Source organism: Microtus ochrogaster, unplaced genomic scaffold (assembly GCF_000317375.1).
Source record: "Microtus ochrogaster isolate Prairie Vole_2 unplaced genomic scaffold, MicOch1.0 UNK1, whole genome shotgun sequence".
Lineage (NCBI taxonomy): Eukaryota > Metazoa > Chordata > Mammalia > Rodentia > Cricetidae > Microtus > Microtus ochrogaster.
This window is the reverse complement of record NW_004949099.1, coordinates 20,813,324-20,838,093: the sequence shown is the minus strand read 5'-3', so window position 1 is coordinate 20,838,093 and position 24,770 is coordinate 20,813,324. Positions and strand designations below refer to the sequence as shown.

Here is a 24,770-nt window from a genome sequence, read left to right as displayed (position 1 = left end):
TCCTGTTTGCCCCCTGGCTCTTCTGCTCTTCGCACCCTCATGCCTTTTTCTTCGCCACGCTTTATCCTTCAGCTGCTATGTTTGCTGATTCCTGTCAGGCAAAATAACCATGTGGCCAAAAGCCAGAATCAGACTCTACACTGCTGTGTTTAGATCTCAGGTTTGGGTCTTCCAGAGATATTATTTTAGCACTTTTCTGTGCCTTTAAACTTAGGGTTAATAGACACTAGATTCTAGAAATTTTTTTCTTTAAGGGGTTATCGAAGGTAAGATGGTTAAGAATCTTGGACAAATTTCTAGAGTGTTTGTTGAATGGGCTCTGTAGAAATAGGACTTGATTCACTTATTTGCCTGGGTAGTTTATTTTGCCTGCCGGAGAGCAGATATTATTCCTTTAAATCTGATTTTAGGTCTCGGGATCTCTATATATCCATAAATGAGGTCAAACTTGACTACAGAAAGGTTTCTGGAAATTAGATAAAAGCCAAAATTCCTCAGGAACTTTTGAAACTGGTTCCTCTCTGCCAAAAAGTTGTCATTTTCTATACCTATGATAGAAGGGGCAAATGGCTACCTGTGGCACCTATCAGCATGCCAAAGCCTATGCTGGCCTCCAGGCTCCCTCAGTATCACAAATACCTGTTACAGATGTCAAGGCCCATGCTAGCACCCAGGACCTTGGCTGCCCCAGTTACTCATCCTCATTATAATCCTTATGACTTGTCCTTTTCACAGTCTCTCTATCTCAGTGGTTCTCAGCCCGTGGGCTACAACCCCACAGGGATCACACATCAGATATTGTATATGCCAGCCATTTCCATTATGATTCATAACAGCAGCAAAAAGTTATAGTTATGAAGTAACAATGAAGTACTTTTATGGTGGGGTCATGTAGTAATAGGAGCGGCGGGACTGCGTCCCCAGCACCCCCGGCCGCCTGCTAGCTTACGCCTCGAAATAATGACACAGACACTGTATTCTTTTAAACACTGCTTGGCCCATTAGCTCTAGCCCTTACAGGCTAATTCTCATATCCTGATCAACCCATCTCTAATAATCTGTATAGCATCAGTCTTACCGGGAAAGATTCTAGCCTACGTCCATTCTGGGTCGGAGCTTTATCGTGTGTGCCTCAGAGAGCAGAGCTATCGCATCTGCCCGGGAGAGGGAAGCATGGCGTCTCTCTGAGCTCACTTCCTCTTCCTCCCAGCATTCTCTTCTGTTTACTCCACCCACCTATGTTCTAACCTATCAGGGCAAGCAGTTTCTTTATTAATTAACCAATGACCTTCCTCCATCAGGGTCACTACAACATGAGGGACTAGAAGGATGAGAAACAGTGTTCTGTCTCTTGCTATCCTCTTGCTCTCTTGCTATTCTCTCCCTCTTCTCTCCTTCACTGTGCTCTAGTCTCTCTCTCCTGCTATTCTGCTCTCTTCACTATTCTCTGCCACTCTCCCCTTTCCCTAGACCTGGCCATGTCTAGTCTGTTTCCTCCTCTCTGGACTCTTCCAGGTGCCTCTGGATATTTTCTCTCTCTTATTTACAATAAAGACCTTCCTCCTAATAATGAATCAGTCATATCAGCAGTATCTTTACTGTGCTGTCTCAAATATACTAATGTCATAAGTAACTTACAAGGTACCCTGGGCCTCCAATGTTCTAAAGTCCATTTCTTATTGAGACCACCCTACGTAAACAGGAGTTGAATGGACCCACACAACAAAAATCACAATATAAAACCCATTACTATAAAAAACTTCAGTATATAGGAAGGAAGGTGAATTTAAAGTATATGGTATAAGCAGAGCCTTTTGCAATGTGACAAGTTCCCTGTCAAAGATCATCTCTCCCAGAGCTAAGAGATCCACATTTTTCTTCTGTAACCCCAGCTTTAAGTGTGGCTTCAGTCTGTGATATCAAGGAAAGGACCAGTTATACATTTATAGCCTTAAACGTTCACACGCATGTGGAACACTCAGTATGTATAGCTAGCTAATCATGGTGAGAGTCTGTGGGATCCAACAGAAGAACAGGGAGTCCAGCCTCTCTAGCTACATCCTTAAAAGGAGAGATGTTGAGTTGGAAATCAAGGACTCAGAAAGTGTTTTCATTGGAGAGTGCCAAGATTTTACCTTGCCACCCTGTCTTTCTTTTACCTTCACGACAAGTAGTCCAGAGCATTGTGCACAGCTGACTCCACCTATGCGTGATGCCTCCCTCATGTACCCTCCTGTCACAGAGGGGCTACTCTATATTCTCACAGCTTAACTCCAAAAGCTAGAAATGACATGCCTAATGCTGTAAAATATGACCTCAGCTGACCTGATATTTGAATCGGAGAGAGAACTAAATGTCCTAGTTTTAATTTATCCCCAGATTTCATTCTATTTCTACAGAAATAGAAATAGTTTCCCTAAATCATATATGAAAAACAACAGTTCTCTTCTGAGGAGTCAAGTTTTGGCTCACTTGTACTTTACAGAAGCCAAAGCTGTCCAAGAATGGATGGACTTGGCTCAAAGGAAAATGGCGTCTTCTCCACTGCTGGAAGCAAGCAGGTGTTTGCTACACCACTTTTTACAGAGATGCAGAGAAGGAAATTCAATGTGACATTCAAGTTAAGAGCATTTTGCTGCCTGTCTCGACTCAGGATGAGTGACTTTGTGCAGAGCTTTTCATAAACTGTCGTCACCATGGCTATGTGGACATGCTCTTAACGGCTAGTGATTTTACAATAATCCTTCAAAAGGAAAAAAAAATGACCTTTCTCTAAAACTTGCAAGTCCACTTTCATAAACCCTACCACACTTTTTATTACTTAAGGAAGACTATAAACCAAGACTATGCTTTTGAAATTTTCTCAAGGTGAAGAGCTTGGACATCAACATTTCAGGAGTCATAAAATGGAGAAGAATTCCACTCATCATTTCAAGTCTCTAGATATTTGAAGCATTACGCTTCTGAGAATATTGTTCTTCTTCTAGCCAAACAGCTGCACTTTCTTCTTTCACTCCTTGCAGAGGTTGGGACCAGATCCCTGGTCATGGTCTGCTCAATGTGTAACCTGGTCTTTACATTTGAACACAGCCAACCCTGCTACTCCTTGCACACATCAGCCTTCACATCAGAATGATACACTATTGCTTGGACATGTGTTCCCGCCCTCGCCTCTTTGACTCTGAACTGGCCTTACAGTAGCTAGTTTCATCCTTAGCTTTAAAAAGAACACAGAATTTTCACTTTCTTGCTCACTGAAGCTAAAGATCCCATCAGAAGTCCAGCTACCTTGAGATATCCATATTGGAAAAACGTCCAAGTTCCCCACAGGGAGAGACTCATGGGGTGGGTGATCTCCGGCTTTTGCAAAGTCATGCCAGGTGAGAAAGTCACATATGTATGATCTATATCAGGGATCCTCACCACAGAACGCCCCATTTAAGGAAAAGAAAATTGTAAAATTATAAAACTAAAACCTAACCGTTTTAGCCCAACTTTAGGTTGTAATGGAGGTCTAAATTTAGTCAAAGGCTAGAGAGATTGCTTAGCCTGCAAGAGTTACATACCGCTCTTACAGAGGTCATGAGTTCAGTTCTGTGTCAGTGAGATCAGAGCATTTTGAAAGCCCAGCTCCACTAGATGAAACACCATCTTTTTGGTGTATGTGTGCATTCATTTTCTCTTTAAAGATAGGCCAGCATTCACATGATCTGGCAAACAACATTTTCAGCTTGTTTTCTTACAAAGAAAGCTACTTATAGAAACAAGAGCAGGAACGAAAGAGACATTAGGCAGTTAGTATTGCTGATTAAACACACACACACACACTAAAGTCTCGCTGTCAAAAGCAGAAGGTAAAGGGCTGCTTTGTTGGGATTTTGCAGCCTCCCAGTCACAGGGTCTTTAAACATTTCCAAACTAGGCTGTATAAAGCTAAAGTTTACATGGAATTGTAGCTTGCTTAAGTGTTCCCCAGAGGGATCTACAGGGTAAGAGCTTGGTCTCCAGCCTGGAGTGTTACTGGTAGATGATGGAACGTACAGTGAGTGGACTTTGTGACTGCTTTTGCAGGTGACTGCAGAATAGAATTTCAGTCTCTTTCTTTTTGCTTCCGGGCCACCATATAGCACACCTCCCTGCCATAATATATTGCTTTGTTAGAGATGCAAAAGCAGTAGTTAACCAACCATGGACTGAAATCGCAACTGTGAACCAAATTAAACCTTTCTTTTCTTTTTCAAGCTGATTATGTCAGTTATTTGTTAGATAAATAAAAATATTCCTCACCCAGATAATTGTCTAAACCCTGAAAAGTTAGCATAGAGTGCATACAGAATTTAGACTGATTTTCTACTTTAGGGTGGAGATTCCTGGAAAGGCCCCAGTGACGTCAGGGAAGACTGAGGTAACAGAGCACCTGCTGCCAGCCAGTCCTGCTAATAGCAGGATTAGGTGTCCTTGCAAAAAGAAATTACCCACTTTGTATCCTTTTACTTCTGACTCATTATCCAGGGCCTTCACTTGATCCCAGTTCAGGATAATTTTGGAGTCCGATGAATTCCATATGATGTTTCCGGGGGGCTGGCTTGGTGCTATAAAAAAAAAATTAAGACAGACGAAGTCACAGATTATTAAATCTCAATGGATCCTGAGGAATGTCTCCTTACTAGAATTCTAGAGTAGAGGCAATTTAATGGGCGATTGCACTAATATGTGTCTTCAAGGTCACTGAAATCTGACGAGATACAGCATTGCAAATGGAAAAAGATTCAGTTGGTCGCCTACCATTTATAGCTAAAAGAAGTAGTCCTTCCTAGTGAGGAGAAAAACATTTATCTTTCTGTCCTCTGGAGCAATGAATTTGGCATGGTATTCTGAAAGGTTCAGTTAAAATGCTAAGGTGCATTTGAATCCATATAATGATACCAATTAGTATGCAAATGATCCCTGGGAGGTGGGGATAGGTAATGAACTTGGAGTATGTTTGATGAATTCCCAAAATATTTCTGAGCAACTTTGTCCTTACGTGGCTTTCTGGTCGTGACATTGACTGTCGCACTGGAGGGTCCTGTCCCAGCTGAATTATATGCCTTGACAGCTAAGTGATACAGTGCACTCCCTTTCAAGTTGCTGATTTTTGTAGATGTCTGATTTCCAACTGTTCGTATTTTCCTAGCGTTTTCTTCCTTGTCATCATGTCTCCAGTATTTTACCTGAAAAAATAAAAAGAAAGACCATAGAAATCATATCCCCCTGGGGATATTTCCAATGTCATCAGGTAATAATATTTTTATGCAAGTCCTTATGATGGAGTTACATTTCTGTATTAATTCACAGACAGAACTTTTAGAGCAAGGAGATTTACATGATCTGTAAAATTAGCCACAGTAAGAAAATCTCCTTTTTCTTCTTTTTCTTTTCCACTGACATGGACAGTCTGGTAAGTCATCAATGGCTACTTCTTTTATTTTCCACAGTTTTGGTTTGTGTCCAGGTGATTTTGGATATGTAAGACAAAAAAAAAAACAATTCTTTTTAAAGATTTTATTTTTTAAAATTATGTGTCTCTGTGTGTGTGTGTGTGTGTGTGTGTGTGCATGTATGTATGTATATGTATGTACGTGTGAATGCAGGTATCCAGAGAGGCCAGAAGAGTGCATCAAATCCCTTGCAGCTTGACTTATAGGCAGTTGTAAGTTACTTAACAAGGATACTGGAAATGGAACCTGGATCTTCTGCAAGAGCAATGAGCCCTCTTGACATCAGGAGCCACTTCTCTATCCCTATGAATATGTCTATTTAAGCTCATTTTGCCAACTATATTGTGAATCTTTATGTTTATAAACACACACACACACATACACACACACATGAAAACATATTAAACTTGGGCATAAATATAGATAAAGGGATGTCTCCAGTAGATTCTTTCGTGTTTCTATTAATGGCATGGTAAAACCAGGCCTCTAGAACAGATACCTGTGTAGGGTGGTGCGGGTCTTCTCCCACCAGTGATAAGTTCTTAGAGGTCTCACCAAGAGACACAGATCAAATGCACACATCTCTAGCTTACCTCATAGCCTTGAATCCGCCCTCTATTCTTCCCAATCGGGGATGCCCAGAAAACTTCGATATCTGTGGCAGAAAGACTCCTGGCAAAGATACTGGCTGGTGGCTTGGTGGGTTCTGCAAATGAATTCAGAACGTTACTACTCAGTCAGTAACATCAGAACACGCTTCTAGAAATGGGATAAAAGGTAAACAGAAACCATGGTCATAGAGCTGTCCTTAATACCTGTGAGAAACTCAGCATCTCTCCAAAACAAGCAATTACCATGTGCAGGGTGGTGCTGAGGAAAGAAACACTTCTCAAGTCTTACAAACGTCTACCCTGCAGGCAAGTGGAACTAAAGTGACCCCAGATCAAGTTTAGCAATAAGTTTTCATGGTCAGCAATTCTTTCAAGTAGATCTTTCTTAATTAAGTTAAGTAATAGTCCCAGCTGCTCGATTATGAAAACAAGGGAGAAAGAAACAAGAGCAGTTAACCGAATTGATTACGATTCAAGGAAGCTGCAAAGTGGCTTAGTTTTAAAAGGTAATCTTTAAAACCCTAGACAAATAATCTATAATTTCTGGGGCTCAGTACCCTTGGATGCAAATGGTAGACTGAACCAAGAGTTTCTCAGATTTTAATGATTTTGCCAGACTTTTCCAAGACTTATACACCATCTGTATATGCAACTCTTAGTTCAATACCGTACCTTGCAAAAAAACCTAGTTCAGCCATAACTTAAATAAAAACATTCACAAAATATTTCATTGGTCACTATGTACTTTTTAAGACTCAATTAAATTCAAATCAACATATAAATATTTGATACATTTAAAAGTTCTTCTGTTCCAGGGACCTAAACCTTCTACAAAAGAACACCATTCTCATTCTCTGATGAATATCCCTTACAACATACTATAATAAAGCTCCTTTCAAAAAATAAAGCATTCATCTGGTATGATTTAATGCCAACTTGTGTGCTTCTCTCCATTGCACACTCCAGGAAATAGGACAAGTAGATCTCTCTTTGCTTCTCCAGAGAAGTCATAATAGTGAGGACCCTTGACCATCATGACAGTGTGAATGGCATGCATGCAACCAAGTTGTTTCATGGTTCCCTCCTCTAAGAAGTCAGAGTCAGGGCAAATGGCTTAAAAAACACAGATGATGAAAGAGAATGAAACATTCCATCTGCTTACTTACTGAAAAGCATGAAATACGATTCCCAAAAATAATGGTAACAGATAGGTACATGGCATTATGTATCAATAGATAGACATGGCATTATGTATCAATAGATAGATACAGACATAGAAAGTATGATCTGAAGATAACACAGAAAATTTGTAAGCTTGGTTGGTCCTTAACAAAGCAATCAATTGATGGAGAGTCCTATGTTTCCATATATGATAGAGTCGTATTTGAGCTTTTTGTTTGGGAGATAGGTTTAACTGTATGCCCCAAGTATGCCCCACCCAAACTGGCTAACCTTCCCTCCACAAACTCCCGTATTCAGGAATCCTGGGGTGTGCATACATAATCAGAGTTGCTGTGTTCTTACGTGTGTGTGTGTTTGTGGTAGAGAGTATATAAATGCTTTTATAGTATACTTGTATATGCTTTTGTTTTATAAGTATTTTATACTCTAAGAAAGGAACACCACTTGAGAGTTGAAGAAATATTAAGGTAGCATGATCCCTACCTTCTTCAGCAGAATACACCAGTGTGGTGGGGCTGAAAGGGCCCTCTCCTTTGTTGTTGAAGACACCCACTTTAACCTCAAAGGGAGAGAACGGGCGCACGCTTTCATTCCTGAACACATATCTGGAAGCGTCAGCTGAAGCCAGCACTGTCAGCATCCAGATCATTTTGCCATGTGGCCGGAAGGCTACCACATAACCAAAGCCTCTGCCATTCTGTAATTCCTCAGGGACTGTCTGGGGAGAAACAGATATGGCACTCAGAAAGCATAGTAGTTTGAATATTAATTAATTATAACATGAATTAATTAATATCAACTATTAAAGGGTACTCGCCTAATGGATTCAACTATTACAGGTTACTCCCTAGTTCTTGCCTCAACTGATTCAAACATTAAAGGGTGTTCCTCTCATCACTTTATTTGGGGTTTTATTCTCAACAGTCTTTTAAATGTAGAGATAGCCTTTAACCTGCCAAAGATATTCATGGGGTACCAGAACAACACCAGCCATGGAAAACGAAATGAAGATCTAGTGGAGAGTTGGGCTCTGGAGAGGTGGACTCAGTCTGACAAATGATGACTAATTTACCACACAGCTGATTTCCTAAAAAATAACCCGTCCGCTGTGCACCATCTAATAATATTTTCCTTTGGTGCCAGACAGACAAAAGAACTCACAAAAGAAGGCCACCTCTGCTCAGGCAATACTCCCTTTCCGTCCCCAACCAGGAGAGACTCTGAGCTCAGTTGGGAGGGAGGGAGAGATTTCTTTCCTTTCCCTGCTGGGGCTTAGGGTGAATTAAAGGCTTTTTATTTCAGAGGACATTGTCTAAAACCTTTGAAACACATTTCAAACCTCTTTTGAAGCTCCCACCTCCTCTCTCAAAATCAATTTTTAATAAATTGGTGACTAACCTTCCTCCAGGTTGTTTAAAGAAATACCTCGGAGCCCAACAGCAAAGCCAACTGCTAGGAAATTGGTCTGGGACACTCAATCTATAGCTGGCAGATGTTTTAAATCAATTGGCCATGCGGCAATTCAGAAAGAAAAGAAAGACCGACTTTCTCTGAACCAGACTTCCTTGTTTTTTTAACTTGTGTTATCTCCTCTTTCATGATTGTTTTTCTCCCGCAAGGAGTCAAATTAAAGCTTGTTTCAACAATGGGTGGCCAAGCACCTTCATTTCCTGATAGACATTAATAGATTTTTTGAAAACAGAGGGGGACCATTTCTAGCTTCCTGTCATATGGAGGAAAATAGCAAAATAACCCAGACAAATGCATGTCCCTTTGGTCCTGTGATGGATTTACCTCCCAGGTTATAACCAGTTCAGATTTGCTGCCTCCACCACCACTGACGTTAGCTGGGGTGACTTCGGGGACTGCAGGAGACAAAAAAAAAAAAGAAACCAAGTTATTTCAGGTACTAATGGCAAATGTGGGCCAGGAAGGTTGCCCAGATAGGGTGACTTACTGTTAGTGAATTCTTGGGCATGTGTTCCTTTGTCTTTTGGATATCAGAAATAATACCCACAAAAGGTAGACTGTACTGGTTTGAAGAAACAAAATGTCCCAATGAAATTGCTATTATTACCTGTGTCTGGTTCAACAGGGTATGCATGTTACCAGGCACTACCAAGCAATTGCTTAGCCCTGTCTCCAAGTACCTATGAGTTGCACAGAGAAAGAAAGGACCGAAGAATCTGTCCTCAAGCTTGGTTTGACATTTATTAACCATGAGGTGGTAACAAAGGAGAGACAGGACAAACTGTGCCCACGTGGAGCTTACAATCTAGCGGGAGGTTGAAAACACATGCAGAATATCACAGAGAGACTTGGACAACACCCAATGATGTCGCAGACAGAATGGAGAAGAGCAGCTGTGTTCTGGAGCAGCAGGTTGCTCAGCCGAGCACTGGGCTAATGGCTTCTCAGAAGAAGGTGAGCTTTTGAGCTGGGTGTTGAAGGAAGTGGTGGACATAGGTTGAACCCTGGCTCACTGTGCTTAACCTCTCTGATCCCCAGTTTTCTCTGTAAAAGGGGGGAAATAAGACTCACTTCCTTCTCCGGGTTGTAGGGAGGAACTGAGTTATAATTTTGGAGCTGGGGAAAGAAAGCTTAGGATTAGTTATGCTGTCAAATAAATGAAGGACTCAGGCAAAGTCCTTAACTATCTAGCTGGGGACTGCAGCTGCTACCTCAGTATATTCCCTTAAAGTCGATGATATATACCTTGATGGATTTTTTCCATCAATTCCAATAACAATCTGAAATTATTGGTCTGCTTAGGATCTTGCTATGCTTTTGCAAATCATTGTAATTTTCATGGCTGGGAACTCTATAGTGACCACATAACAGGATCTCCCAGTTTACAAGAGTGTAATCTGACCCAGCTGGGTACACATTACTTTTATCCTGTGTTCATCATGCAAGCTTTAGGCAGCATATTCTCATTCTTCACTTGTGGCAATGCTTTACGTCTTAAGAAAATCCTAGAAAGGATTTCTGAAGAAATATTCTCTGAGCATTTGTGACTTTTTTTTCTTTTCTGGTACATGAACTGAAGAAGAAAAAGTTAAACAGAGGCACTATATTGTGGTTTGTTTTTTTTATGGTATTCCAGTGGATTCAATAAAGAGGACCGAGAATTTGATTAAAGCTCACTACCCATAAGGTTGGAATTCTACTGGCCGAATATATGGTCATTACGATCACTTAAGGGGAAAAGTGTGTAAATATAGAGCTCATCGAAGCTAAGTCGAGGTTTCTCCTTAAGGAATGGCAGGTGCCAGAACAGGCCCTCTATAGCTTGAGCAATACTCACGAGCCTCTTCTGTCCTCCGTTTCTCTGAGGGCCGGCTGGGTTCCCCAATGCCAATCACGTTTGCTGCAACGGTTCGGAATTCATACTCAACCCAGGGGTTCAAACCCACCACAGTTGCGGTGAATGTCTTCCCATCAACGAGTTCTGGAACTGAAGGATATGAAAAGGCGGGTGAGAAAGTTTAAGAGCATCCACTTGCTTCACCAAGATGGAGAGATGATTTTAGGATTCTCCATCATCGTCATCGCCATCACCACCATCACTCCGACTGTCACGGAGGGCACTGTGGTTAGCCTGCTGGGATGAGGAGGAACTACGAACATGTGTTACACCTATCTCACAAAAATCTATTTCACACATTTCCCTTTATCATCTTCTGTGTTAGGCTCTTTGTCATTGTGACAAAAACCTGGGAGCAACAGTTTAAGAGGGATAAGGATTTATTTTGGTTCATGGTTTTATTTTGGTCAAAGGTTGGCTGGATTCAATGCCTAGGTCTTGAAGAATACCTTTGTGTTGGGACCAGGTACCTCAGAGCTGGAAACCTTAGTGTCTGAGAAACAGAGAGACAGCAAGGGGCCAAAGACAGGATGCTCTTCAAAGGAGTACCCCCAGTGGCATACCACCTCCAGCTAGACCCACCTCCGAAGTCTTTGTCACTTCCCACACTAGGGCCAGTAGCCTAGGATCAAGCTTTTATCACATGACCCTTGGAGGGGGGCGATTTCAAGTTTAAACCGGAACGCTCTTGTTACTTTTAATTGTAGCAATACTTTTTACCATTCTTCCCTCACTCATACTAATGCTCTATTTCCTTTTAGCAAAATCTTACTGTCATTTCACTTAGGTTTTAATTATTTTACCAATCCCATCTCTCATAAATATTTCATTTTTTTTAACTGAAATGACAATTGAGGAAGAAATTAGACAAACAGGAGTTCCTGTAAGCAAGATACAAGGAACATCTTGTTCCAAGGGATGGTTGTGTCATCTTGATGCCTTGAAGCAGAAATAAATGTTAGGTCCAATGTTATGTAATTTATATGATCATGTTGTTTTAATCCAATTTTTACAATGTAGTATTTGCATTAATTCTTTGAGAAATTATATCATGGATTTGGATCGCTCCCCGCCCCAACCTCATTCCCTTAGTTTATCACACCTCAGAAATGGGTTTCTGTATGTTGATTCTGTCTTTCTGTGGGTTGAAAGGTGTTTTTGAAAGCAAGGTAAGAAAAGTGCATCATTGTCTTCACCCTGATAATCACCAGATCTCTGTAGAACCTGAGTTTCCTCTTCTACTAAAGAGGCGTGATAATGAACTTTCAGCATGAATAATTTTACTTTACTGTTAGAACACCTGTAAGAATTATAGATGGGCCTAGCATTATACACTGAATGTAGAAAGTATGTGGTGTGAGCATAAGGCAGTGAAACAGCTTGGGCCTTTGAAGAGTCTGTGTCTTGTGGTATCAGCAACTGGTATCTGGTGTGAGTAAATTTGTGAAACAAAGACAGTGTGAGAATTACTTCACTATAAGAACCATGAATTGTCCGGGCGATGGTGGCACACGCCTATAATCCCAGCACTCAGGAGGCAGAGGCAGGCAGATCTCTGTGAGTTCGAGACCAGCCTGGTCTACAGAGCTAGTTTCAGGACAGGCTCCAAAGCCACAGAGAAACCCTGTCTCGAAAATCCAAAAAAGAAAAAAAAAAAAAAAGAGAACCATGAATTGTTGCGGATAGTGACAACAGTAATGGTTTGAACTTGAAGTTGCCACCCCAGGGTCACATGATAAAAGCTTGGTCCTAGGCTACTGGCCCTAGTTGGGGAAGTGACAAAGCCTTCAGAGGTGGGTCTAGCTGGATGTGGTGTCTCACTGGGGGCAGCCCTGTGAAGAGCTTCCTGTCTGTTTCTGGGATACCATGAGGTTTCCAGCTCTGAGATACCATGGTCCCACCACCAAGGTGTTCTGCCTGGCTTCAAGTCCCAAGCACTAGACTAAAATAATTCCCTCTTAAACTGTTTCTCCTAAGTGTTTGTCACAATGACAAAGAGCCTAACACAAAAGCAGAAAAGGGGGGAAATGCACAGACTAGAGTTTGTGTGACTGGTTAAAACATTTCCATACCTTCTCATCTCCGAATCAGTTATATGTGCATTTGGGGCAGCCAGGCAAAAGACTCTACATAGTTCTTAGATATTATGCTCCAGACAGCTGTACATGAATCTTGCAAACACTGATTATAGGCTTGCATTTTCCACTACTTTTCCAATGTGGAACACAGTGGTATGGAGGCAATTTTAGGTAATACACCGGTCAATGTATTTTATTTTTATAAATAGTTTCAAGCTTGTTTAGAAAATAAAAATACTCATAACAGTATCCCATAGATACTAATGTTCAGGTTCAGTAACAATAATGTAAGTTAGTGTAATACGAATCTAATTGGTCTTAATAATAAAAACCCAGGGTCAGATATTAGGGGGTGAAAGCTGAAAGATCAGAGAAGCAAAACAGTCAGCCACTAGTTCTTAACTCTACGAAATCCTCAGACTGAATGGGGTATCCTGTCTCTACAAGTTTTCAGACTATATGTCCTCAGCTCCTGTCTCCTCCCACCTTATATTCCTTTCTCCACCCTTCTAGTTCTGGGATTAAAGACATGTGACTCCCAAGTACTGGGATTAAAGGTGTGGGCTACCACCTCTTGGCTCTGTTTTTCTTTTTGACTGATTCAATCTCAGGTAGCCCAGGTGACCTTGAACTCACAGAGATCCAGACGCCTCTGCCTCCCCATTAAAGGTGTGTGCTAACACTGCCTGGCCTCTATGGCTAATTAGTGGCCTGGTCTACCCTCTGATCTTTAAGCTTCATTTGTTATAGCACAAACAAAATGTCACCACAAGTTAGTGTGGAAGAAAATTTCAAAGAAATTAGAGTTGGCTTCTATGTGGGAAACAGAGACATAATGTATCATTTGTAGCCATGTTGACCTATCTGTTTCCTGGTTCTTTCATATTTCATACACACTTCATTCTAGAGGCCTCTGACAGACACAAGCACTCAGCATGCAATATGGTACCTGTACTGACTGCTTGCCAGCCCACGGAGAATGGAGTCCTCGCTTGGATGACATACATGGTGATGGGGCTGTGGTTGTCAGGTCCTGGTCTCCAGGAGAGCTGAGCAGTGGTGTCTGTGATTTCATCTATAGTCACAGCTTCTGGGGGACCTGGAGGGCCTGGGAGGAAGCAAGTCATTCAGAATCGGAAAGATACTCAGATGTCCAAGTATATAATCCACTGACTTGAATTGGGTGCTGACTCACTTGTCATTTAACTACCTACATATCTATCCCATCATCTCTTTAAAAAAAACAGTGGGTAACAAGAACCCTGCTTAACTTTGAAAGTATAGCGATGAACTGACACATACCCTTGCTTGCAGGAGTTCACAGAATAGAGGGGAGAACCACAAACAGGCAAACTAAGAGTTATAATGGAATACCTTGATGTTAGCAGAGAATGCTGGGGCACCATCTGCCATCCTAACTGCATCTAGCTGCTGCGTTTTCTCTTATGCCGAGGGACTACTGTGAAAATGGTCAATTCTCAAGAGTCACAAGACCTTCCTCTTCAGAATAATCCCTAAATGGGGCTCGAGTTCAATATCCCTCTGGAGCAGTTTTTATAAGTCATACCTAAATTTTCTACTCATTTTTCCGATGATTGTAGCTTCTCTACTTTCCATGTACTTAAACCACTGAATGGGGAAGAAATCATACTCAGATGAAGGCCTGCAGCTCGTATAGAGAGGGATGGAAAACAGGAGGGGAAACATCAATGGGGCCAGACTAAAGACCCAGAACGTTCCCACTTGTGTGTATTAGAGGTTATGCCCTGACAGTTAAATGCGTTTTTAAAAATGGTAGCTTAAACATTACCTTGAAATAAGAGGTGATGGCGAGGGACATGGTGACAACCCCCATACTTGCTAGACAGATAAGGAGAGGTTCCCCAGAGATATTTTTCTGATTCCCAGATTAGCAATCACACTAGTTCGCCAAAGGCTGCTGGGCTGTGTCACAGGGACAAGGTAAAAAGGAGACCTCTCCCGGAGTGGCGGAAAGTTTGTGGAAATTTTGAAACCTCACTCCTTCACCTTTATGCGACAGCCTGCATTCTCTTTGCTTCTTTAACAATCTCTTTCCGAGATTCACAGGTGAGGCTAAATTTATCTTCTTCCCCCCACCACCACTCCCGAATGAAATGTCTCCAAATGTGTATGCTGGAGCTGATTAATTTTCCATGGTGACATTTCAGCATGGCAGTCTAATGTCACCTAGACAGAGCTGAGGTAACCTTTGATCTTTTACTCCTAATAACCAGGGGAAGTCCAGAAGACAATATATGCTCCTCTGTATCTGACCAGTGTTCTCCTCCTCAGATTCCATCCCCTTTCTTTGTGACTGTTGTTCAGGAGCCTTTAGAACTACTGCAAATAGAATAGTCTTCCCTTTCAACAGCTCAGAGAATCAAATCAATAGGAAGTATCTGAGCCCCTTTGTGGCTGCTGTGTAGGAAGAAAGTGAAGGGGTGGCATGGACCTGTCACTGGAGGGGCTTCTCTCAATCTTTATCTTTCTGTCACCTATCCTCACCAAGCGTGGCTGCACTCTCGGGGAGTGTTGACTTTCGTTTAAGCAAAATTGGACCCTTCTTTCAAAACAACAGCAACAAAATGTCCACTGAGCAAACTGTAACATGTTTTTGTCACACGACAAGGACAGCTGTTTTGATGCCAGAGTCTGCTTTTCACTCAGGGAAAGGGGGGCTTTGCTAGAGGCCATGAGATAGCTGCAGATTAAGTAAAGCAGCACCAGGGAATTAAAGAATCCGGAGTCAATACCATCCAAATGGGAAAATCTCTACAGGCTAGTGCAATGCATTTCTGTCTCCCTACTGCAATACGCATAAATGATGCAAGGGCAGAGCAAGAGGAGATAAAATGAAAGATTGTGGCTTTAAATGTCATATTACTTTATTGGCCTTATTAACTGATTAGGCTAGAGTTTCTTTTAGACTGTGCTTGCAAATTCCTCTCGGTATCTAGTGCTATTTTCTGTGAAATGAAGTATACAATATCATTTCAGAACTTCAAGTTCTACTGAGTTAAATATTTATTAGTCTAATTTATTGGTTTTTAAACTGCTGATCTGAACATTACCCTAATTAAATAGAGGATAAATTACAAGCAATAGAATTCTTTTGTCCCTAAGGGGAGAGCAGATTAGCTCTGGTATGTTTTTAAAATGGAAATAAACACATTTCTATAAGTGACTTTATGGGCAGATCTACCTAAGTTGAGAATACAATTTTTTAATTTTTTAAAAAATTTAACCTTTATCTACAGCATGTCTCGAGTTCTTTTTAGATAATTAGCACATAACTAGAGCAGTCATAATGGGAATGCAGTTTTTCTTTAACCTTTCTTGACAATTAAGTCGCTAATTCCTATGCATTTTCCCCTCACACCTGCCGGGGGCATACAGCGATACTTTCTATTGATTCTCAGAAGGCCCCATTCCCTGTGTCCTCAAGTTCACCCTGGTTCCAATTCTGATCCAGGATTTGTATTTTAGGTTCAGGTTGCTGGCCAAAATTTACATTCCCAACATTTAGGAATTCTGATTAATGAGTTCAGAGGCATCAGATTATTTTTGAAGCTCCAGATTGCCTTTTATTTGCTTGCTTCTTTATTCGGCAGAGTTCCGTGTGTACTCTGAGCAAAGGTTGCACCATGGAGTATCATCTTCACCTTGATTGCCAGTTTCCAACTTTAAAAAAACCCTGTTAGGTTCCCCAAACTTTCAATTTTCATTTTATTTTCCATTTTTATGGGCTAAAGATGACTCAGTGGTTAAGAACACCAGTTGCTCTTCTGCAGGACCAGTGTTCAATTCCCAGAATCCATATTGTGGCCTACAGCTAGCTCGCTGTTGCTCCAAACCCTGGGGATCTACCACCCTCTTCTGGCCTCCATGTGCACTGCACCCATCAGCCCAAAATAAAATTTTCTTTTCCCTCTTGGTTTGGTGTGGTGGTACACATCTGAGATTCCAGCACTTGAACAGCTGAGGCAAGAAAGTCGTGAGTTTGAAGCCAGCCTAAGCTGTGCAACCATCGCTCTTTCAAAATGAAAAATTTTAGAAATCCTAAATTTCTTTTGTAAGTTGATTTGAAGCCTAGAATTTTCTTTAGCTGGTGGACTCATTCAGGGTAACCATGGCTGAAATATTTAATGTAGTTCCTGTCAGTAGTACTAAGAATCTCATTAAGGTCCACATTCTGCATGGAGTGTTTTCCTATTTACTATAGTCTAGGCAAGTGTTTCCTCATCAAGCCATACTTTAAAATCATGGCAGCCTTGTCAGAACACGGTCCAGTAATGGAGCTGTGTGACAGTTCTGAGTTCTTGTGAGAAAACAGTGATCTTGTGACCTTACCTTCTTCAAATCATGGAATTGTTCTTAGCATGTGTTTTTCTTTGTCAGATAGAAGTCAGTTTATTTCAGATTACTCATTATTTCTTGATAGGGTTATTCAATTAAATGTTTACATGTCTCTATAGAAAAACATGTTTTTGCTGCATGTGGCATGTCCTCATGACTGTATATAGCTAGAACTCATAAAACCTTTACTTAGGTGACCTTTCTTAACCCTTAGAGTATTTACTGTCTGATGCTCTGAATAAAGTTGGTGTTGCATGAGACTTTAGTCTGCCTCATGTATTGGCCCCACTCTCCCAGATCCTGTGGCCTCCAAAGTAGTAAACATAGCCTTAATAATTTTGGAAAAAATGAGTTTACTTAATCCCCTGCTATCCCACTAACATAAAACACTAATGTGGTTTAGTCCAGAGGAAACACAGAAGAGTTAGTTGGATCGCTTTTTTAACTAATTGTTTGGTTAATCTAAAGTTATTCTAGAGCATCCTGTCAACTCAGTAGTCCTAACTGGGACAGTCAATAGGAGTTCATTTCAGTAGGAAAGCCAAACCTACTCAGTGTACTTTCTGGTTATTGATTCATTACCCATCTTTTATGAAAAAAAAATACATGTTTGAAAAACTATAGACTGTTAACCATTACGCAAAATGATTAGCTTATTCCTCTTTTTTTAAACATAATTCAAAAGCATTGAGGCTTTATGTTGCTGTGGTGGAGTTTATATCATAGGGATATTGAAAGGGCAAAAAGCAAGCAATATAGAAACAAAAATAAAAGTCCAATACCTCTTACAATCAGGTCGGCAGTGGCGGAGAGTTTGTCCACACTTGTTTGGACCATGCAGACATATTTCCCAGCATGCTTCAGTTGGATGTTTCGGATCATCAAATCACCAGCTGAATCCTGCTGATAAAGTAGAGGAAAGTGGCTACAATTACTTTTTAATGAGCCCTAAATATCATTATCACATGAAGGACACTATGACTAATGGATTGATCTTACACCGGCTGATGAAAACATTAGTGATGCAAGCCATGGCTATTAAAACTATGTGAGCCAGCCTGAGAGATAAGAGCACCAATGTTTTCAGAGAGCTTATCTTCCACAGGAGCTCAGGTGTCTGGATCAGTCTCCTATTCCTGCTGGCATCACTCAAAGTTACACAACATGGTTTTTGATTGAGCCTTATGGGTTCCCTTCAGAATGCTCTAAGTCTATTGCTGGCGCTTGCATTCTGAGACGTTGAGATTCTATATTTGGAAAGGGGAGGCAAATCCACGTTCAGAGGCATCTGCATTTTTCTGCAGAACCCTGTCTTGCAGCCAGCATTTTGATTGCTCTCAGGTTTGAATTAAAGGATTATGAAGGCCAGCCTCTCTAAGGAAATCTTGAATCATCTAGTGTGGAATAGTGCTAATTTGTTTTCTAAATGCCAAATGCATGTTTGATTAGCAGATGAATGGGACTAATTACATCCTAGTATGGATGCCTGTGTGCCCCACAACCGTTTCCACACTGCCCACCAGAAAATGACTTTTCATAAATACAAAGTGATCTCTCCACTAGACTGCTCTACCTTGGAGCTTGGTTTTATTCCCTGGATATTGAGAAGCTTGGAGAAACAAGCAGTGACCACTTTGTGGGTTAGACTAGAAATGTTCCCTTCTTTCAGAATCCAAACTACAAAAGAGGAAGTTGACACAGACTTTGAAGTTGCTATTCTTCCAAAGAGCACTGATAATGAATAACACGTGGAAGGACTTTGTATACATCCTGAGTTTTCCAAGTGCTTTAGTTGTGTTAACAGACTAAGTTCACCTTTGTATGCTGTGATTACCTTTGAGTAATAAAGAAACTTCTTTGGGCCTATAGTAGGGCAGAACAGAGATAGGTGGGGAAAACTAAATTGAATTACGGGAGAAAGTAGGTGGAGTTGCGAGACGCCATGGAGCTGCCAGAGGAGAAAGATTCAAGCCATGAGCAGGAAACTTGCCATTAGATTTTGAGCCTTGTGGTAAAATATAAAATAAAGGAAATGGGTTAATACTAGATGTAAGAGCTAGCTAGCAATACGCTTAAGTGGTTGGCCAAGAAGTTATTTAAATAATATAGTTTCTGAGTACTTCAGGTCTGGACAGCCGGGAACGAACATGCAGCGTCCCTATTACAGGTTCCCACATGTTCTATGAGGCAGGCACTCTTGCTAATTTATTTACAGATGAGAAAACTCTGAGGCAAAGAGGCTAGACAACTTTCTATAAGCTACATATGTAGCAAAAGACAGTTCCAATCCTTCTTGTTTCCTGTGTATGCACATACATATGAACACATGTGTATACATGTTTGTGTGTATGCTGGTGCATGTATGTGGTGGGTGCATGGAGAAAAGAATAAAACCTCAGGTGTCATTTCTCAGGTACTATCTACATTGTCGTTTGATACAATGTCTCTTATTGGCCTAAATCTTGCCAAGTAGATGAGACCGGCAGGCAAACCAGCTCAAGAAATCCGCCTATCTCTGTCTCCTCGGCATCGGAAAAACAAGCATAGTCTATCATGCCTTGTTTTTTTTTTTTTTTGTTGTTGTTGTTTTGCTTTTGTTTGTCAAGGCACGGTTTCTCTGTAGCTTTGGAGCCTGTCCTGGAACTAGCTCTTGTAGACCAGGCTGGCCTCGAACTCACAGAGATCTGCCTAATATGAGTTCTGGGGGAGTGAATTTGCCACCTCCCAGACCTATCCCTTGTTAGTGATAGTAATTATATACTTCCCTCCGGGGAAGAATTTATCCCTATTTAAAAGCAACGTGTCAGCCAGGCGGTGGAGGCACATGCCTTTAATCCCAGGACTCAGGAGGCAGAGGCAGGCAGCCTGGGCTACAGAGTGGATTCTAGAGCAGCCAAGGCTACACAGAGGAACACTGTCTCAAACAACAGCAATAACAATATAAAACAACCCTCCCCACCCCTGCTGGGGAAAAAAAAAAACCAAAAAGCAAGCAAGCAACAAGTCCTGAGTTTCTTCTTTTTGTTTCAGTAAAACAGGGTCACACCTCACATTTACTGAGGGTGAGGACAAAGTCAGGAGCACCAATTGTTGCAAGTGGAATTAGGAGAAGAAAGGCAGGAGTATGTCTGGAGGAGGAGATGCAGTCTGGGGACCAAATTGTGTGGGGGCCACCCCTGCTGTGTGACTTTATCTAAGTCTCTTAATCTGTCTGCCTCTTGGTTTATTGGCCTTTCAGAGAAGGATGCGTTTCCTGCCGTGCTGTGTAGCGCGAATCAGATGAGCCTGAAGGCCTGTGAGAAACCCTTCACAGACTGTGAAGCATGGACTAAATTTAAACCCGGCTTACTGATAGCCGTGATCAATCTTCTTTGTGAAACAATCATGCCAAAGACCTTAAGTCCACCTCAAGAAGAGCTGAGACATTTTTGCATGAACACTGTTCCACTTATAACACTGTGTTCTCATCTGATCCCATCGCCTACTGATCACACCTCAGTCTAAAACAATGGGAAAATAATTACTAACCTATTTCATCGGGTTCCCCTGAGAATTGAGGAGCGAATATAGAATAAGGTGACTGATAAATGGTTAGGTACTTTGCAAGTAATAGGAATCAGCATGGTGAAACCTAAAAGAGGTCACATATTGGGACTGTAAATAGAGATGTAAATAAAAACCAAGCCTCGTGATGGAAATGTGTAGAGGGGTGGGAAATCATATTGGTTTAAGGTGGATGACATATTTACTTTAAAATGGAAGCCATATTGATTTTAAGGTAGGAGCAATGTTGATTTTAAGGCGGAAGATCTACTGGCATTAAAGAAATATTTACACTGTCTCAGTGATTCATCCTATTCACTAGGGGATGAGTGTCAAAGAAACTTATTTTGACACATCATGACCTGTTTTCACATTTTTTGGTTGTGACCGGGAGTGTGTCTTAGCTATTCTTGAATTTTTGTGAGGTTTCTTGCTTTGAAATCAAACTGAGAAAAACCTTAGTGTGAGAAATGAAGGAGTCTCACAGAGCGAGGCTGTTCTGTCCCTTAGAAATATCCCAATCCAACTTTTACTGTGGTTTACGTTTACGTTCCTGCCAAAAAGAACAAAAGACTAGCAGTGTATCTGATCCCTACTCCAACTGTGGCCTCCGTTCTTTTTCTGCAACCACAAGGTGGCTCACAACCATCTGTAATGAGGGTCTGGTGCCTTCTTCTGGCCGTTCTTTTTCTGAAAGAGCACTGGGGGACACGAGAGAATGATAAAACAAGAGCTTTCCAAAATACCAAACAGGCTGAGCCTATCCGCCATTACTTCTTCGACTAGCTTGGGAAGCGCAAACTCAAATGGGTCTGAGCTCAGAATGGCACATGCTTAGCTCAGCTGTGAAATCCTGACATCATCAACGTGGCTGACACTGGTGGCTAGCCTACTTCCTCCTATATGTTATTGTAGCAGTGGATAGCTGATCCTGGTGACAGTACTAATTGCATAGAAGAGAGGCATTTTCCCTATGAAAAGCAAATGAAAACAATTATTTTGGTTTTTCATTTCTGATTGTTTTTTGAGACAAGGTCTTTCTATTGAAATCAGGATGGCCTACACCTCACAATGAAAGGATGTCCCAAACTCAGCTGCTTTTGCTTCTGCTTCTTGAACACTGGTATTACAAGTGTGTGCCACTAAAGACAGCTGAGTGAGCGCACTTCTGCGGATGCTAAATATCCTTTGGTTCTTTGTTCCATTAAGATGCCTCCCTTTGCGTCTCAAATGAAATGGCACATAATGGCTATTAGGTCTGATTGGCCAGGGATCTTTTTTAGTCATCAACCATCAATCCTTTCTAATTAGCACATGAAATTATCCAAAATCATACTTTTCATATCAACTTTGCCTATAAAGTTGGTTTTAATGCGGAAAACAACTATTCAATAGTTGATGAAGGGATTTCTCAGCATATACAGCCCTGTTACTACAATTAATATTATCCGTCTTTCAGAGTATATAGCCATTAGAGTTTTAAAAGTATTTTTTTTTTTTTGTGGTAGGCATGGGGCTAAGCACATTGTTTAGCCTTTAAAGCATTTGATATCACCAAAGATTCAGTGAAACAGAATCTCTCTCACTAAGCTGGGCTACATGAAAGAGGTCCAGAAGGGTTAATCATGGAAATGTTATCCAGCCTTATTCAACCAATATTCCAAGAGAGAATTCCTAACAAACAGAGGCATCCACTGGTGTAATGAATTAACTTCTCTCCCGTGTATCCAAAGTGATATCATCCTTGGGAGAATTGAGAGAATAGTCACTCAAATCCCTTTTAGTGTTCTGCAACTCAAACTCCAACAAACTAAGCATGCATGTAATGGATAGAATTATTACAACAGTTAGGTGTCATCCCATGGAAGGAGTTGTTGGCTTCAGGGCATTTATATTCCACCTAACGAGATACACATGAGCTGAGATGGGCAAATCAGTAAATCCCATTTCTATGGCAGTTGAGGGAGGGAAGGGCTTTTCAAATCATAGCCCCTGCTTTATACTCTGGTGCTTTCTGATTAGGCCTTCCCAGACGGTGCTCTTCAGAGGGAGTATTCATTACCAATGGACATGTAGAGCTGTGATAATGCAGAGAAATAATTGTTGAAAAAGTTTGTGATAGAGACAATTGTTTCTAGATGTAACCTTCTCTTGGCACATATTCAATGATAATGTATAGTGTACTGAAGTGTAAGGCATTTCAAAAATTGAAGCATTTGGATTTGGACTCCATGGGGACGATGAATCACCTCAGTGTATTTGCAGAATCAAGAGAATAAGTGCCAACTTTTTAATGATGACTCTCCCATAAGAGCCCAGAGGACTCCAATAGCAACCTGAAGGCATATAAGGAAATTATTTTTAAGGTACTATATTTGGGGACATATTATATAATATGAGAGCAGAGTTTGGGCTGGGAGGTTAAAAATTGAGTCATGTCATTTAGCAGCTGTAGAGAAAAGTCACTTCATATAACTCTTATGAACCTCATTTTCCTTCTTCACATACAGCAGTCAACAGCTAACCTGACATCAGGTTTGTTATGCATGCTACAGATGACATCAGTGACTGTGTAAGCGATGCAGAAAGGAGCAGGAAGTAACCCACAGCTCTGGGAAATAAGATGCTTCAACAACAGCTTTCCATTTGTTTCCAAGTTAATGCGAACAAAATTGTTTGGGTCAGTTTAAGAGAACTTGTGGTGTGCTGTTTCTTACAGATAGCATGGCATTGGTACTTACCCCTCCAACTCTCTCAAAGTGGTCTCCATCTTTGTCGAAGTCTATCAAGTGTCCATTAAATGACCAAGTAAACACAATGTCCAGGGAGTGATCATGTGTCACCTGGCATGGAAGAACAATGCTTTCTCCAACAGTGACATCCATGCTGGAAGGGGGAACCATCACTTTTGTTGGGTCTGGAATTGGAAAAAAAAAAAAAAAAAAAACCAAGGGCCATGGATGTGGCTTAGTAGTAAAGTGTTCTCCTTGCATATATATGTAACGCCTTAATTTCAATCTCCAGAGCCTCCAAACTCCCCTTTGCCCTCACACAAAACAAACAGCAACAGCAGTGATTTGGTGTATGTGGAAACGTAGTGTAGAAGTTGTGGAACCTGGAGCAGAAGGGAAGCAGTTGGTTTGGTGATCTCATCCTTCTTAAGTTGACATCAACCAGCTTCAGTCACCTGAGAGCCCAGATTCAGATACAGGGCTATTTTCAATATAAAAAGATGAAGCTTCTCACTATGCATATATAGAATTCAGCCCAAGAGCCATGCGGTGATATCTCTGGAGACAAGCATACAAGGGCCCACTGGCTGGCAGCTACTCTGAAAGATGCTGTTTTTAAAAGGTTTGCACATCTCTCTGGGCTCACTAAAAGCTATATCTCTGTTCGTACCTATATATTGTCATGTCTAAAGGGAACTCCATTCTGGAGGTTAGACAAATGCCAGCCTTTCTCAGGAACTGGCGAATCCAGTTCCTGCCAAACAAAGGAACCATTTCCCTTATGACCGGCAGAAGGGACAAATGGCTGTGTAAGGTACCTATCAGCATACCAAAGTGCATGCTGACCTGCAGCCTCCCTCAGTATCACGAGTGCCTGCTACACATTTTATAGTCAATGCCAACATCCTAGCCCCTCTCACCTCCTGCCCTACCCCAAACTTCCACAGTTCATGGGCTTCCTCCCACAAGCTACGCTTTCTCCATACAACCCTGGTATTTCTGCTGTCCCTTCTCTTTTGTCCACAAGCTCTTTGTCTTCCTCTCTCACACAATCCTGGTTCTCTCATGGCCAGGTCCAGTCTGCTGGCCTCATTTAATTTACTACTCTCTCTCTGCTCTGTATTCTTCCAGATGCCTCTGGCCATACTCTCTCGTATCTACAATAAAAACCCTTCCTCTTAACTGTACCATGGAGCAGTCATGTCTACTCACATGCAATCAGGAAAACCCATGTAATTTGAAATGTGTTCTACTTTTCATTATATATATATATATATATATATATATATATATATGTATTATTTATTAAGTATATAGTATTCTGTCTGCATATATGCCTACTCGCCAGAAGGGGGCACTAGATCTCATTACAGATGGTTGTGAGCCACCATGTGGTTGCT

The 24,770-nt window shown here is 41.2% G+C and overlaps 1 protein-coding gene across 8 annotated transcripts in view; it reads right to left on the bottom strand.

Moving 5' to 3' along the window:
* Cntn4 (contactin 4) overlaps nucleotides 1–24,770 on the bottom strand; it is a 1,000,475-nt gene that overhangs the window by 8,960 nt on the left and 966,745 nt on the right. For 6 of the 8 annotated variants that reach the window (XM_026788153.1, XM_026788152.1, XM_026788154.1 and 3 more), the window contains 9 exons: nucleotides 23,380–23,555; nucleotides 17,878–17,998; nucleotides 13,668–13,826; nucleotides 10,581–10,730; nucleotides 9,068–9,138; nucleotides 7,757–7,991; nucleotides 6,074–6,186; nucleotides 5,027–5,213; nucleotides 4,480–4,592 (listed from right to left, as the gene is read on the bottom strand). In XM_026788153.1, coding sequence (XP_026643954.1) covers nucleotides 4,480–4,592; nucleotides 5,027–5,213; nucleotides 6,074–6,186; nucleotides 7,757–7,991; nucleotides 9,068–9,138; nucleotides 10,581–10,730; nucleotides 13,668–13,826; nucleotides 17,878–17,998; nucleotides 23,380–23,555 — 1,325 coding nt within the window. Of the gene's footprint in view, nucleotides 1–4,479; nucleotides 4,593–5,026; nucleotides 5,214–6,073; nucleotides 6,187–7,756; nucleotides 7,992–9,067; nucleotides 9,139–9,503; nucleotides 9,788–10,580; nucleotides 10,731–13,667; nucleotides 13,827–17,877; nucleotides 17,999–23,379; nucleotides 23,556–24,770 lie in introns of those variants that run through there. The other 2 variants (XM_026788157.1, XM_026788158.1) reach the window with 2 other exon arrangements.